Here is a 12,230-nt window from a genome sequence, read left to right as displayed (position 1 = left end):
GCCTGAGATCCTCTGATTCTGTTTCTGTGGTAAGCTTACTTCCTCCAATGACAATTCCCCAAACTATATCCTCTCTTCATCTCTTTCTCACTTTCAATGGGTGACTTTACAAGTCAGGTCAGTTCTGCATCTAATTTGTCTACTTTTTCCCTCCTTCACTATCAGACCCTTGTGCAAACCCACATTTCTCACCTAAACCACTGCCGTATCTTCAGCATGTGACCCTGTTTTTTATCTTGTGCCCCTCCAGTCCCTTCTCCATTCAGCAAAAAAGTGACACTCCCTTGCTTAAAATTCTTCAGTGAATTCCACTGCACTTAGAATAAAATCCAAACTCTTAACCATGACTTACAGAAATCCTTGGTCTGGGCTCTGCTGATGTCTCCAGGAGCCTCTTTTGTCACTCACTTCCCCCTCCTCTTGTCTACTTTTCACATAGTTGGCTTCTTAATCTTCAGCTTTCAGAGTATGTCACCACCTGAATTCTTACCAGACCAACCTATCTAAAACAGTCATTTTAGTTTTCCCCTGACTCCTAACCATAGATGTTCCTGCTTCCTTCATTTCACTTACTACAGTTGGAAATTACGTGATTATTATTGTTTCCTCCACATGTACTTAAGTACCTTCAGGGCAGAACCTATATCTGTTCTAGTCACCGCAGTGCCCAAGCAGCAAGTACAATGCCCGGAAACATAATGGACACTTAGAACATATTTGTTGAGTGAATGAATAAAGGAACTCTGTGCCAAGTCCAGAGGCAGGAGGAAAAAGAGCATGTCATGGTCCAGGAACCTAAAGAAGCTGGTATTAGAAGTGGTGAGGAAAGTGGGATCGTGAAGGGCACCTTATACCAAGTTAAGGAGTCTGGACTTTATGACAGTGGGAGGCCTTTAAAGGGCTTTAGGTAAGGGAGTAACATGATCAGATTTGACTTCAGGAGGATCGCTGCCTGAAGGATGGGGGTAGGTGGGAGGGAGAAAGACTAAAGAATAGGCCTCAGTTTTGTCCTCTGTTAAATGCATGATTATTGTAAGAGTTAAAGATAATTGTGAATCATCTAGCACAGTGTCTAGCAGGAAAAACATTCAAGAGTGGCGACTCTTTTTTTTATTAATAAAAAGGCCTGGCATTGGTGACTGATGGATGTTGAAACTGAGAGAAAAGAAATCAGGGAGACCTCTGGAATTTTCCAGCCTGAGAAACTACATGGAGATTAGGAACCTGAAGAAAAGGAGGTGGTTGGGAGTAATGTGTGAATGCATAGGTATGGAAAGATGATGCAAAAGATAGCAAGCATGCAGCTGATTAAGAGGAGGGTTTTTTTAGATTTAGTATTCACTTTCCATATAGTCACCCTTTTAATGCATACAATTCACTGGTTTTTATTATGTTCACAAAGTTGTACAGCCATTACCACTATAATTCCAGAACATTTTCATCACACTGAGAAACCTGGTATCCGTCAGTAGTCACTCCCAATTAGACCCTCTCCCCAGCCTCTGGCAGTCACTAATTTACTCTCTGTCTCTGTGGATATTTGCTTATTCTTGATGTTCCATATAAATGGAATCGTACAATATGGGGCTTTTGTGTCTGTCTTCTTTCACAGTGCATAATATTTTCAAGGTTCATCTGTGTTTTAGCATTTATCAATACTTCATTCCTTCTTATGGCCTGGTAATATCCCATGGTATGATAATACTTCATTTGTTTATCCATTTATCAGTTGATGGCATTTGGGTTGTTTGCACTTTTTGGCTATTATGAATAATGCTGCTGTGAACATTCATATACACATTTTTGTGTTAACATATGTTTTCAGTTTTCTTGGGCATATATCTAAAATTGGAATTGCTAGGTCATAAGATGATTCCATATTTAACTTTTTGTTTTTGTTTGTTTTTTTATTTTATTTATTTACTTGACAGAGAGAGAGAGACGGCCAGCGAGAGAGGGAACACAAGCAGGGGGAGTGGGAGAGGAAGAAGCAGGCTCCCAGCGGAGGAGCTTGATGTGGAGCTCAATCCAGGAATGCTGGGATCACACCCTGAGCCGAAGGCAGACGCTTAACGACTGAGCCACCCAGGCGCCCCTATATTTAACTTTTTGAAGAAACTGGTGAATCTTTTTTTTTTTTTAAGAGTGATTGAGAGCACAAGCATGGGTGTGGGGTAGAGGGAAAAGGAGAGAGAGAATCTTAAGCAGGCTCCATGCCCAGCACAGAGCCCCATGCAGGGCTCACAACCCTGAGATCATGACCCTGAGATCATGACCTGATCCAAAATCCAGAGTTGGACACTTAACCTAACTGAGCTACCCAGGTGCCCCAGAGGAAACTGGTGATTCTTGATCTTGAAGTCCTAAGGAAAGAAAAAAATCTGATGAAAATATGAATTTGCTCCCCTGAAAAATGTAGCATACATACACATTTTTGCAGGTGACTTTGTATTTTTGTATTAGATTCTCAGTATCCTATCTATGGAACTTTCAACCACATTTTAAACTGTCCTCCTCCCCAGAATCAACAATTTGGGTGACTGCTTATTACCATTACAAAGTAAATTAAATAGACAAAATCCTACCAGAAGAGAAGGCTTTGCTTTAAATTGCATAAAACTTATGTGAACAAAGGGTAAAAAAGTGCGTACATTAAATACACGATGTAAAAGGGTCAGTGTATTCAGGATAATGATGAATATTGTGGGAGTCATAGGGAAGTTAATTTTTGAGCAAACTTATTACAATTCCATTATCAAAAAATATTGTAATGTATATTATAAACAGAAGACTATTTCATACAGTGAGGTGGAAGACAGCCCTTGCCTTAAAATAGCTTGTAAATTACAGTTTGAGGGGAAAAGATGCAGATAAAAAGAGTTGTAGTGTAAGACATACCCACAAGCAGGAGGCAATTAATTGGGAAGTAAATCTTACACACCTTCAGTGCTTCGGGGCTGAGAGAAGAAAGATCTAATGCAAGTTGGATTGGTCTGTACTTCCTAGAGTAATTTGAAAGTTTGGTATAGTTTCAATATGGAAATGAATGAAAGAGGTCGTTTCTGGCAGGCAAGGCTAGGAGTAGAAGTGAGCGGAGAAAAGCCTGAGTCATATAAGGGCCAGAGGGCAGGGAGGAAGGTGAGGAGACAGACTGGTTCCTATAGAGTAGAACTGGTAGCAGAGAATGCGGGTGAAAAGAAGGAAGATTGTGTCCTTTAAAAAACCAAGCAAGAGCAGGGTCAACTAGAAGTGTTGAAGTGAAGAAGAGGGTTTCAGTTTTCTAAGAAAAATAGAGCAAGGCCGTAGAGTGTATGACACTAACACCTCAAAGAGTGAGGAAGTGGAGAGAGGTATTAGGGATTTGAGAGTGAGGAAGCTTTAGCATGGTTGCTGTAGGGGCAAGGGTGATAGGAATCAACCACTGATAACTAGCGTGCTGGGAGCAGGAAAGGGACCCGGTGGAGGTGATGTTGTGAAATTGTGGACCTTTGTTCCACAACTTGTGTATCCCTTTGTTTTGACACTGTTTCTAATTGTGCTCAAGAGCTCAGAAGTAGAGAAAACAAGTGGTTAGTTTTAATAAAGCTTTTAATATTTTAGATACATAGGTAAAAATGAAGTGTGTATTCAGAAAACATTCATTTAGCATCAGTTTATGCCAAACATTGTGCTAAGCTCTAGAGATAGAAAAGTAATCATCTTGCCTTCAAGGATGTGGTATTTTTTGTTTGAAGTAACAGCTTGAAAATTATTAAAAGCAAACATGATCATATTGATAATCCTTTAGATGCATTAGAATCCTTATTTCAAAGTAAAGTGGACCAAGGGCGCCTGGGTGGCTCAGTCGGTTAAGCGTCTGCCTTTGGCTCAGGTCATGATCCCAGGGTCCTGGGGTTGAGCCCCATGTGGGGGCTTCCTGCTCAGCAGGGAATCTACTTCTCCCTCTCCTTCTGCTCCTCCCCCTGTTGTCTCACTCCCTCTCCCTCTTAGATAAATAAATAAAATCTTTTTTTAAAAATGTACTTATAGGAGCGCCTGGGTGGCACAAGCAGTTAAGCGTCTGCCTTCGGCTCAGGGTGTGATCCCGGCGTTATGGGATCGAGCCCCACGTCAGGCTCCTCTGGTATGAGCCTGCTTCTTCCTCTCCCTCTCCCCCTGCTTGTGTTCCCTCTCTCGCTGGCTGTCTCTATCTCTGTCGAATAAATAATAAAATCTTTAAAAAAAAAATGTACTTATAAAAAAACAGAAAAGAAAGGGGACCTTAAAAATGCAAAATAAAGAACCATGTTACTGCTATTATAGCTTAAAGTTCATAATATTTTATTATTTAATAAAGATGCTCTGTTTCCCTGGCACCTGGGTGGCTCAGTCCGTTGAGCATCCAACTCTTGATTTCGGCTCAGGTTGTGGTCAGTAGCCAGAGCACAGAGGATTTTTAGGGCAATGAAATACTCTGTATGATATAATGATGGATATATGTCATTATATTTTGGTCTAAATCCATAGAGTGTATGATGCTAACACTGTACCCTAAGATAAACTGTGGACTTTGGGTGATTGTGATGTGTCAATTCAGGTTTATCCTGGTTAAAAAAAAAAAAAGTACCATTCTGGTGAATGATGTTGATAATGGAGCCTATGCATATGAGGGAAGGGGATATATGGGAAATCTGTACCTTTTCAGTTTTGTTATAAACCGAGAACTACTCTAAAATAAATTCTTAAAAAACCAACCAACCAACATGAAACTATTTATTAAGAATCAGCCTAAATTCTGAGATGTTAGAGGATCACACATTGTTTGAAGCTTTTCAGTGAAATTGAAGTGCGATTCTTTGAATCTGATTCCACCCTCAGATTGAGGTTGTATTTCTTTCTCTTGGGCTCTGGTAGTTTTAATTGTAGCCAGGTTTATGTCTCGATGAAGAGAAGAATATACTTAAAGTAACTCTTCTTCCAGTCTTCCTTGAAATGAGTAAACATTTAAAATGGAATAGGGAAACCCTTAAAGGGGACCTCTCATGCAGACACCACTCGTGGCAACCTGTATCACCAGCATGAAGTAGGCAGATAAGAAGTAACTTGAAAAGGGAGGACACTTTTCAAATAGGAATGTATCTCCTGCTTTTGAAAGAAGGAAGATCCCTCCCTGCCCCAGCAACAATGTACTAACCGCCCCTTGCAGCCAATGAGAAATCGCCACAACCTCCAACTCTTGTTTTTGCCAATGAACTTTTGTTCAGAACTTCCCCATTCCCTCCTAAAGTCAATTTGCTTGTCCTGAATTGTAATTCCCCTGCTATTCCCAAATAAGCGCATTTTGGTGGTAAAATAACTGGCGGTTTTAACATTGACATTCCCAAGGAAAAACCTCGTTCCAGAGTTGTAGGGACTTGAGTTTTGTGTAGTGCTGACATTCCTATATGACTGCATTTACTCCTCCTCAGTTGGAGATGCCATACTCTGTCATTTTTTTTCTCATTAAAAAAAAAAAATGGCACAAGGAGGCAGTTGAGTTTAAAGAAAAGCAAAAGCCTATGTAAACAATTTCCATGCTAGAGCATATATATAATTCATGTGTAGCTAAATACTTTATATTTGATAAGGACAAATAACAGAAGAACTATACTGTTGAATTTTTTTAACTGTAGTGAAAACCAAATAACATAAAATGTATCATCTTCACCATTTTTAAGAGTACAATTCAGTAGTGTTAAGTATATTCACATTGGTGTGAAACAGATTTCTAGAACTTTTTCATCTTGTAAATCTGAAACTCTACTCAGTAAACAACTCTTCTTTTCTCTCTCCCCTCAGCCCCTCTTACTGCCATTCTACTTTGTTTCTAGGAATTCAACTATTTTAGATACCTCATGCAAGTGGAATAATACAGTATGTGTCTTTTTGTGGCTGGCTTTTTTTCACTTAGCTAATGTCTTCAAGATTCATTCATGTTGTAGCATATGATAGGATTTCCTTCCTTTTTAAGGCTGAATGATATTCCATTGTATGACGTCAGTGGACGTTTGGGTTGCTTCTATCTTTTGGCTGTTATAAATGTGTAGCTATGCATATGAGTGCAAATATCTTTTTAAGACTGCTGTTGAATTTTTTTGATGAACAGTTAGATAAAATAGCCATTTTATTTTGAAATACAGAAAATTTTCCTAGTGGAATTCTGAAGAGCTAGATGGAAACATTTTGGTAGAAATTTTGAAGATACTTTGGAGCCTTTTAAAGAACTTTAGACTTTAAGATACTATTCTTTCTAGTATTTTTTTTTTTTTTGGTAAAGATTTTATTTATTTATTTGAGAGAGAGCAAGAAAGATCACAAGAGGGGTGAGGGACAGAGGGAGAAGCAGACTCCCTCCTAAGCAGGGAGCCTGATGCAGGGCTTGATCCTGGGACTCCGGGGACATGACCTGAGCCAAAGGCAGATGCCCAACCAACTGAGCCACCCAGGCACCCTATTCTTTCTAGTATTAACCTCACTTAAAATATAGATTTACTTTTCCTTACTTTAAGTTTAGGACCAGTATTACTTTTAAACTTATAAGTACTATTTATGAGTTCTGGCTCGTAAATGGATTAAAGTGAGGAGGAGAAGATGATTTTTTGGCTTGACTGGGCAACAGTTACAAATGTAAGAAGATGGGAAGAAGAGGATGCAAAGTGTCCAGCGTGTAACTGTCTTCTGTTCCCAGCCTGAACCTACTTGGGTGTTCACTACTGCACCAACCCTTGGTATTGGAAAGATTATGTCATGACAGCCTCAATACTCCTGTTTATGGTTTCATCAGTGGCACCACCTTCTAGACCTTGAAATTCAAAGGGTTTATGACTAATCATCATTTTACTTAAGCATTATATTAACTTTCAGGGGAATTTTCTTGGTTTATATTGACATTTTAAAATAGTGACTATGAAATGAAAAATTATCATTGGTGTAAGTTTTACCATTTGGTCTTTAGTATGAATGTAATCATTTTGTTAAGTGGTACTTGCATAGTTCCATCAGTGTTTTTCTGATGTGGCCCAAATGTTCATTATTTTTTATCCTAATATCTACCATTCCAGAAGTTTTTAAATTTCTTATATGTGTATAAAGAGTTGTTGATGAAACCATCATAGGCTTCCATGTATGTATTTAGAAATAAGAAATAATTTAGCTTACCGTACCAGGACCCAGTTTTGTGACCTACTCTTCTGTCACCTTCTGAAAACTTTTAAATAAGATTTTAATAAAACAATTAAAATTTTATAGTTATTAACATTTCTATTAAAATTATACCTGAAATGAGAGTTAATTTCAGTTTCAGGATCTTTGTCTTTGTCGTATTCTATCAATATTAGGAACAAATTCTGGAAACTTGGGTAAGTTTTGCTTATTCTCCTCTTGAATTCTAAATTCCAGATACAAATCTAAGCCAGGTATTAATTGACGGAAGGCAGATTGCTAACAAATTCAGAGAAATTAGGTTTCAAATTATCTTGTAGCTTGCATTAATTAAAGAAAAAATTGCTGTGAAAAAGGCAATTTGCTTTTTAATCATGTTTCACTATCTCCAAAGAATTAGTTGGAAACCAAAGCTGTAATAAAGTATCTGACTAACATGCTACGTTTAGATGGAGAAAAGACTATTGTGCAACACCTAGATCACTAATCTTTTTTTCAGCAGTTTCTAAGTCATTTCATTAGAACTTGTTGCTTGCTGAAAGTTTAGACCTAAATACACTTATCCTTTAAAGCCTGTCAAGGTTGCTTCAGAATTTTTATAGCTCTTTGCAAATATTCCTGGCTTGGAGTGACTGAGTCCTTCCCGAGGCTATTTAATTAATACAATGTAGATTGCATTCTTCTTTAAAGGAAGTTGTAACACTTAAATTTGTTAATTTAATGGCCCAGTTCATTGTTGATTAAACTGTCAGAAACCAAATTACTTTTATCTCACAACCAGCTGATTGTTTTATTCTATTGCTAGGCCTGAGATTCTGTAAATATGCTAATTTCTTGTTACGGTGAGCATCCTACTGCTCTGTTCTGCACACACTTTATAGCACTTTGTATTCATTTAGCAAATGTTTGAACATTTAATATATCCCAGTCACTGGGTCGGGTGCTTTCTCAGCAGATTTTAGTTTTTAGTGTCTCTTATTAATAACTTCTGGGATGTTGGGAATTTTTAAATCAAATCATTAAATACTTTTTTAACAGGCATTATGTTAGGAAAAAATATTTCTTTGAAGCTATTCAAAAAGTAGTGTCAAAGCACTACTCATGTGTTCCTAATGACCATGTACGTATTTGTGGGAGGGTGGCAAGACGTTCAAAGCCAGATCTATTGGCTCTGATTAAAATAAGCAGAATAAATAAATCCCTACCCCAGAACGACTGGTGCTTTTCTTTTTCTCTGCCCGTTAAAGTTCTAGAAACAAAGTGTTCAGAGCTTGAATATTTTACAAGTATAGAACTGAAAGAATGCTACAGGGTCAGACCAACCATGATTCATTCAGTGTAAGTCACAGAGTATTTTATAGAGAGAATGTGGTTGTCCTTGAAAACAATAGCCTTAGAAGGCAAGGTGTTAAACCAGTTATGAACTAGTAACAGTCTTGACTATAAGAATTAAGTTTTATATGTGAAAGGATTTAGGAGGTAGAATTTTGCTGGTATTGGTTCAGTGGCACAAAGATGGACATTTTTCCATTCTTTCAGGTGAGGTTTGCAATTTCCTGGGCCTTTTTAAACGTTTTATTTATTTATTTATTTATTTACTTACTTACTTACTTACTTATTTTAAGTAATCTCTATGCCCAGTGTAGGCCTCAAACTCATGACTCCAAGATCAAGAGTTAAAATGCTCTACCACCTGAGCCAGCCTGCCCCCTGGGCCTTTCTTTGATCTCTCAAAGTGGTTAACCATTATGTCTGTTTTCCAGGCAAAATGTAGGAGAGAAGGCTAAGGGCAAAAAGGCTGACAGGCAGCTTCCAGATGCATGTCTGGCCACTCGAATCTGCACAGGGGTCTAGGAATTGTAATTTTTCAGCCACATCCATTGCACAGAGTTCTGTTAGTAAGAAGGGGATGGGTATGGGATAAGGTAGGAGGAACTAGCAGTCTGCACTACAGGTGTTTTCCCACCACCCTCTGCCCTCATAGGCACAAACCAAAACATTCCTCTCTCCCCCCGACGGCACACCTGGATTTATTATCCATGAATCGGCCTACAGCTTTCCGAAAACTTATTTCTCTTTTCAGATTATACTCTCTCTCCTGAGTTTGTAGTGTTCGTGTAGGTCCCACAGTTTGAATTCTCTGGAAGCAGGATGGTGCAGTGGAAAGAGCACTGCACTTGGAATCAGGGAACCTGACCTATAGTTGCAGTTGTCACTGGTGTGTCAAGCTTTGACATCTGAGCTTCCTGTTCTTCCTTTGGATAATGGAAACAAAATGCCTTCTCTGCCTGTGGTTTGTAGGCCTCCTAGAGGATCAGATGAGCAGTTTTAATGTATATAAAAGTACATGGCAAGTAACAAAGCATCATACGAGGAAATGTATTATGATGATGATGTTCAAACCAAACTCTTCATCTTCCCACCAGAATGAACTGCTGCAACCTAACTTTTTTTTTTATGTCGAGTCATAAAGTCTGGAAACCTCAGACTCCCTTAGGGCTGTATCTGCTCCCACCCCACGTCTTTGGTTGTAATAGTCTTTGATATTATTCTCTTAGTATTTCTATATCCCTGCCACCTCTGCCATCCTACAGCCTCCCGTCCCTCCCCCCTTGTTCAGGGCCTTATTGTAACACTTCTTACTTGGCTAGTACAGTAGCTCTCTGAGTCAATTCCAGTCTCTGCATCTCCACACATTTCTATATGGCCCTCATTTTTATTGCTAACGGATATAATATACCATGGGGAAAAATTTACATAACATTTAGTGATATTCAGTAAATATTTTTCTACTTTTAGACATTAGGCTGTTTATATTTTCTGTTTTTATATTATGGTAGTAGGTATTTTATGTGCACACATATATAATATATATGAATGTGCATATAGCCGATGATTACTTTGTTAAAAGCAAATTCCTATAATATGAGTTACTAGGTTAATGGGTGGTTATTTGAGACTTCTGCTTCATTTTTAATTGTTTGCCAAAGGATAGTACTAATTTATGTGCCACAAACAACAGAGTATTATCATGAATGTATTGCAGCTTCTCACAGTCTAGTAAAACTTAAAAATACATAATAAAAAATGCAGCTGGTCAATTTTTCATGTACACAGAGTCCAGGCACTCCAAGTCCAGGAAGATTTAGTGGGTCGTGATCCAGGTAACCTTGTACTTAATTTATAGGCGAGTGTGGATCAAGATCCCTAATGTGAATTCATCAAATATGTCAAAAGTGGAAAACAAGAATCTCAAGAAAAGATGGAATATTTTTTTCCTGGTCACATCCTGTTTCCCTTATAGGCTCTTCAGCACTTAAAGATAAGCTTGGGGCTTCGTTTACCTGGAGATACCCAAGGGTGCCTTCTCTCCCCCCCCCAACACCCCCAGCTCTTCTACGGCCTTTCCCCTCTGAGTGTCCACCCTTGTCTCCTGACTTGGGAGTCCTGACTGTGCAGACAGTGACAGACTGTCCTCACATGTCTTGCTTACTTTCATCAAGGTTTTAGGGAAGGATTCTGAGTGTTTGCGCTTGTCTGAGCAAAGGGGCCAAATTGACTTAAATTTTCCTTTTCTTTAAAAACAAGCCTTACATTCAGACAAGTACAAATTACTCAAGTTCCTTGATGACTCCTTCCCCATCCCTCTTCTTTTTATCAGAAAGTTTAGGAGAAAGTTGGATGATGGGAGAATTTAGATTATTTATGAGCTTTTCTTCATTTTTTTGAATTAAGTGTAATTACAGAATAGATAATGAATTAGAGGGTTTAGCTGACTATTCTAGAGAATCAAATCTAGAGAATCATAAATATATGCCGATGATACACATATATAAGGGAGTCAGAGTATGAAGCATTTTTTGACTTTCTAAAAAAACCTTTCATTTTGGGGCGCCTGGGTGGCACAGCGGTTAAGCGTCTGCCTTCGGCTCAGGGCGTGATCCCGGCGTTGTGGGATCGAGCCCCACGTCAGGCTCTTCTGCTATGAGCCTGCTTCTTCCTCTCCCACTCCCCCTGCATGTGTTCCCTCTCTCACTGGCTGTCTCTATCTCTGTGGAATAAATAAATAAAATCTTTAAAAAAAACAAAAAACAAAAAAAAACCTTTCATTTTAAGATGTCTCTAAGGAGAAACTTACTTGTTCTTTTATTTAGCAAATACCATTACATGCTATCCAGGATTTATAGCCTATGATTCTGTGAAATTTATTGAAGTACTCAGTAAGTCACAGCATCTGCTTATAGATGCAATTGAAGTCAAGGATTAACATTGATACCCATCCTAGTACATCTTTTACCTTTTTAAATCTTGAAATGAAAATAATACCCCCCTCACCCCTTTGACTGACGTATGAATTCAGTAGTCTTTTTGGGTAAACACACGATATGGCAAGTAGAATTATTCCTGACTCCAGCAACTGTAGTTCTAGAGTAGTTCCCATCAGCATTTCATATACAACAATTTTCAGAAAATTGTGTCTTTTAGAATTTAAATATAGTTGGAAAGCCTTTTTTAAAAACATTTTTTGACATTGAAAATTGTAACTATTTTCCAACATTTAAAATTTAATATGAGAAAAATCACTTAAGAATTATGGTTTATGAGGTCAAATATTTATGTAAATAGTAATAAATGAAGTGTAAAATGTAGTATAATTGCATAGAAAGATTTATCTTAATAGAAATGATATTAGCTACTTTTCCTTCATATTATATGAAATAACTTTATAGTTACATATTTCTCTCCCTAGGTGAACATGTCAAACCTTTTACACCAGAGAAAGCAAAAGAAATTATAATGTCTTTACAACAACCTGCAATCTTCTGTAACATGGCTTTTGATTGGCCAGCACAGCACTGGACTGTTAACCACCTTTCTGAGGTCCTTCGTGGCAAGCAGATACGATTCAGGATGGGAATGAAAAGAACAGATACAGGTAGGACTATAAGTAATCATCGTAATAATGTCTCTTCAGTAGCATTCCCACATTCTTAGCAGTGGTTTCTTTATCTCTAGAGAATCCTTTATTTCTAATCCTGTTTTTTTTTTTT

The 12,230-nt window shown here is 38.0% G+C and overlaps 1 protein-coding gene across 3 annotated transcripts in view; it reads left to right on the top strand.

Moving 5' to 3' along the window:
* Positions 1-12,230, top strand: part of HSPBAP1 (HSPB1 associated protein 1) — a 64,549-nt gene that overhangs the window by 2,358 nt on the left and 49,961 nt on the right. For 2 of the 3 annotated variants that reach the window (XM_019803110.2, XM_019803111.2), the window contains one exon: positions 11,930-12,115. In XM_019803110.2, coding sequence (XP_019658669.1) covers positions 11,930-12,115 — 186 coding nt within the window. Of the gene's footprint in view, positions 1-4,214; positions 6,747-11,929; positions 12,116-12,230 lie in introns of those variants that run through there. The other variant, XM_034659503.1, reaches the window with a different exon arrangement.

This window comes from Ailuropoda melanoleuca, chromosome 1 (assembly GCF_002007445.2).
Source record: "Ailuropoda melanoleuca isolate Jingjing chromosome 1, ASM200744v2, whole genome shotgun sequence".
Lineage (NCBI taxonomy): Eukaryota > Metazoa > Chordata > Mammalia > Carnivora > Ursidae > Ailuropoda > Ailuropoda melanoleuca.
Note: the sequence above shows the minus strand (reverse complement) of the source record. Positions and strands in the feature narration are given on the sequence as shown.